Source organism: Sinocyclocheilus rhinocerous, unplaced genomic scaffold, assembly GCF_001515625.1.
Source record: "Sinocyclocheilus rhinocerous isolate Xijiao unplaced genomic scaffold, SAMN03320098_v1.1 scaffold792, whole genome shotgun sequence".
Taxonomy (NCBI): Eukaryota; Metazoa; Chordata; class Actinopteri; order Cypriniformes; family Cyprinidae; genus Sinocyclocheilus; species Sinocyclocheilus rhinocerous.
Genome location: NW_015626872.1, coordinates 2,692,358 through 2,696,775, shown reverse-complemented (window position 1 = coordinate 2,696,775; position 4,418 = coordinate 2,692,358). Strand labels below are relative to the sequence as shown.

General features: G+C 33.3%; 1 protein-coding gene across 1 annotated transcript in view; it reads left to right on the top strand.

Moving 5' to 3' along the window:
- Positions 1–4,418, top strand: part of LOC107720309 (protein TANC2-like) — a 21,867-nt gene that overhangs the window by 8,816 nt on the left and 8,633 nt on the right. Inside the window, exon 4 of the mRNA XM_016527995.1 lies at positions 2,496–2,597. Within this exon, the coding sequence (XP_016383481.1) occupies positions 2,496–2,597 (102 nt within the window). The remainder of the gene's footprint in view (positions 1–2,495; positions 2,598–4,418) is intronic.

Sequence of the window (4,418 nt, the reverse complement as noted above, 5' to 3'; positions counted from 1 at the left end):
CACTCACTCACTCACTCACTCACACACACACACACACACACACACGTCTTCACACACTCAAACTCAATTTTAAACATATTATCTCAGAACAAGGCTGTCTTGTCATATACACACGAGCACACATGATGATAACACACACAAGCACACCCAAAATCAATTTCAACGTGATTACTTTATTTTTTTTGTAGAGAACCCTTTCTATTTCATCTGATGCATTTACAATGAGACGTCCACTCACACAAAGTCATTCTGAGAAGACTCCTTGAGCTCTGTGGAATATGTCATCCTTGTCAAAAATAACCATTGAGCTGAAAGTAACACACACTGCCTCCAAAAACTACAAAAGTCTCTCTCAGAAAACTACAGTTGTGCTCTCAGACGGGTTTGAGCTACAGTAAAGACTGTCATGATTATTTCATCATTATATAATGAAAATATGACTGATAATGACAACAACAATATACTGAGTATATATTAATCATAATAATGATGCGCTTTAAAAGCACCATAAAAGTGGTTCATATGACTTGGATCATTTTGTAATCCACTTATGGCACAGGTTGGGTATTAATAACGTCAAACACCATTGGTTTTCGTGTCAAAACTTCATATTTGATACCTTAACAGTCTTGTTTTATTGTGTTGTTTTATTTATTTGTACAAGCATTTTCTGTAGAGCTACTTTAAAACCAATTTCTTCCTTGGAATAAAAAAGTAAAAAATGGTCATTCTGACTTTTTATCTCGCAATTCTGACTTTGTTTCTCGAAATTCTAAGAAAAAAGTCAGAACTGGTAAAAAATTTTTTTTACACCTTCCAATCTACTTTAAAACCAATTTCTTCCTTGGAATAAAAAAGTAAAAAATGGTCATTCTGACTTTTTATCTCGCAATTCTGACTTTGTTTCTCGAAATTCTAAGAAAAAAGTCAGAACTGGTAAATATAAACTAATAATTCTGACTTTTTTTTTTACACCTTCCAAATCTGTTTTCTTGTTTCAGTTAAGGAATAAAAAACAAGTTAATTTCGAGGTTTTAGCTCATGTTTCTGACTTTCTCAATTCTGAGTATATCTCACAGTTCTGAGTTTGTATTTTGCAGAAGGTATAAAGTCTCAGAACTGCGAGATGTTAACTCGCTATTGCGAGTTACATAAAACCTCAGAATTATGAGAATAAAAATCCAAATTGTGAGATTGTTAATCTGTTTTTTCAAGTATTTCTTTCATGCATTCACACACTAATGCTCCTTTCTTAAATTCTTGTTTTTTCTCAAACAGTCTTTATATTACAGATATTGGGCAGTTGCTATGCGGTTGCTAGGGTATTCTGATGGTTGCATGTGTATTGCTACACAGTTGCTAGGGTACTCCTTGCAGTTTTTCAAGGCTGAGAAAGTAACTGATTACATGTAATCAAGATTATGTAATCAGATTCCAAAATTTAAGTACTTAATTAGATTACATTTTAAAGTACTCGTAATCAGACTACAATTACTTTTTATTGATTACACGATTACTTGTAGATTACATACAAAACTAATCTAAAAGTAAACAAAAAGTAATCTGATTATATTACCTAAAATGTGTAATATAATGGATTACATTACTAACTACAGTTTTTGTCATGTAATTTGAAATCAGTAACGGACTACAATTTGTAAGTAATCTGCCCAGCTCTGATATATTTGATATAGTGTTCTAAGCGGTTGCTATGCAGTTGCTAGGATGTTCTGATTGGAAGTTAACCCTTTAACTGGCGACGTATATACAAACATTTGAGAAGCTGTGGAGAGAAGCAGGGAAAGTGTAGGTCTCATTTCTTGGTTTCATGTTGAAAGGTTGTGAATACTGTATTTAGATGAGGTGAGTTAGTTTCTACATTCTGTGTTTGGCTCATAGAAAGCATTTAAACCTGCACGGCCGCCTGTCGTGGGAAAAACGTTGATCTAGTTCATATTTACGCATGTTGGAGGGGACTTACCTGTTTAAAAAGCTGTTGTTCAGCATTAGCTTATTAGGTTTACATTGAAATTTTATGAATTAAATGCTTACATTTTTTGTAATCTGTCTCTAAATGTTTGTATCTCAATCAGGATCAGGATCAGAATCAGAATCAGAATCAGGATCAGGATCAGAATCAGAATCAGGATCAGAATCAGGATTAGAATCAGGATCAGAATGAGCTTTATTGCCAGGTATGTTTACACATACGAGGAATTTGTTTTAGTGACAGAAGCTCCACAGTGCAACAGAATGACAGTGACAAGACAAGACACTGATAATAGAAAGAATAATATACAAATATACAAAATAGACAATTTTGTACGTACAGGTATGTTATGTGCAAATTTGAAATGTAAACAAGTATGTGTGTTAAATAAATAAATGAATGGTAGTGTTGTTGTGTGTTGCACGTTTTATTGTCAAGTGTTCATGAGATGGATTGATTCATCAGATGAGCTCGTCTTCATCCAGCTGTGTTTCTGTCCCATCAGCCACCAGCTCGGCTCATCTGGAGGACCTGGTGTACCTGGATGATCAGAGACACGCTCCGCTGCGCATGACACGACAGAACACGGCCGGGCAGGACCTGCGAGGTGAGTGTGATAGATCTGCTCAGAAAGCATCCACAGATCAGCGTTTATCACTGCGTTCTCTCACAGACTCACAGCGCTGCATCTGCTGTCTGTCTCTGTGTTTCCGTGTCACTCCCAAACACATTTAGACCTAAACTTAAGATTTACATATTTGAACTGCATATAAAATTTCCATCCATTTGGATTATTTAACATAATCTAATAAACCTGATGTGATGTGTATCTGTCAGTCACACATGAATGAAACGGGCCAGATTTCTGTAATAGTACTTAATAAAGTGAATCTCAGTTGTTTCAGTCTCATACATTTTAACTAACTGAATATTACTTAGTCATATTTAACCATGTTCATAGTTTATTCACAAAATTGCTCACAGGTAAGAGATTTATGTTGATTCCAAGGATTTTGAATAAATGAATTTTGAAAATATGATTTTTTAAATTAAATCAAATAGATGCAAATAATTCATAATAAACTATTCCATGATCTTTAGCATTTAATTTATGTCAATGATTTTTTTTTTTAAATATGGTTTTAGTTTTAGTTAACTAAAATAGCCCTGTTTGGCACTCCAAATAATATTTAGGCTTAAATGTAAGATTTATGTTTTTGAATTACATGTAACATTTCAATCCATTTGGAAATTTTAGATAGTTTTAACATTTAAAAAAAAGTATGTAATACATATTTGTTTGTCAAAAATAAATTAAACGGGTAGATTTCTGCAAAAAAAACAAAACAGTATATTATTAATTATTTACATTAAATATTTACATGTATTATTAATTATTTAAATAATCATTTTCAAAATGCATTTATTCAAAATCCTTAGAATCAACATAAATCTGTTAACTGTGAAAATAACATTTACTCAGTTATGAACTATGAACATGGCTAAAATTGTCACACCCCTGTGGACTGTTGATTGTGGTCTCTCCCTCTGTGTCCTTATTTGGTTGTTCCTGTTCTCGTTATTAGTTAATCACCTCATTGTGCTCACCTGTCTGCCCCTCGTTATCTGCCCTACATCTGTTCCTGTCTCTTGTATTCCAGTTTGTCGGTTATTGTGAATGTTACCCTGAATGTGGATGTTTACCCTGTCTGAATTCCCTGTTGTCAAGTCATTAAATATCCGTTTATTCGTCATCTTCGTCTTCCTGCCTGGTCTCTGGAACACCCTGCCCGTGACAAAAATATGGCTAGCTTTGGAAAAACTATATTCAGTTAAAATGTATCAGACTGAAACAACTGGGATTTATTGATGTTAAAAATATAAACCCTAGTTATTGTGTCCACAAACACATTCATTTGATTAGTACCTAATACAGAAATCTGACCTGTTAAACTAAAACCATAAAGACAAACTCATTTTTGTTACTTGAAATAAATTAAATGTATTTAATAAAAAAAAATATATATATACATAAAAGATTGGTGACTTGATGTACTAAAATAAATAGCTAAAACAAAATGAATAAAAAACTATAGAGACTTTAAAAAAAACTAAAAACAGTAAAAATGACAAAAACACAACAAAATTACTAAAAGTTTAACTTAAAATAAAAACGGAAAATTAAATAAAAACTAATCTAAAATATAAATAAAAACCTATCATAGTATCTCAGTGATCACGAACATGGTGCTACACACGCTCGGATTTCACACAGGCCTCCGCTGGCCTCATACTCTCACACTCATCCTTCATCTCCAGCAGATAATTAGGAGACCAGGGCCTTGGAGTGACCTCAAATCCTCTGTTTCCCCAGACACTCACACACACACTCACACACACTCACACACACACACACACACACACACAC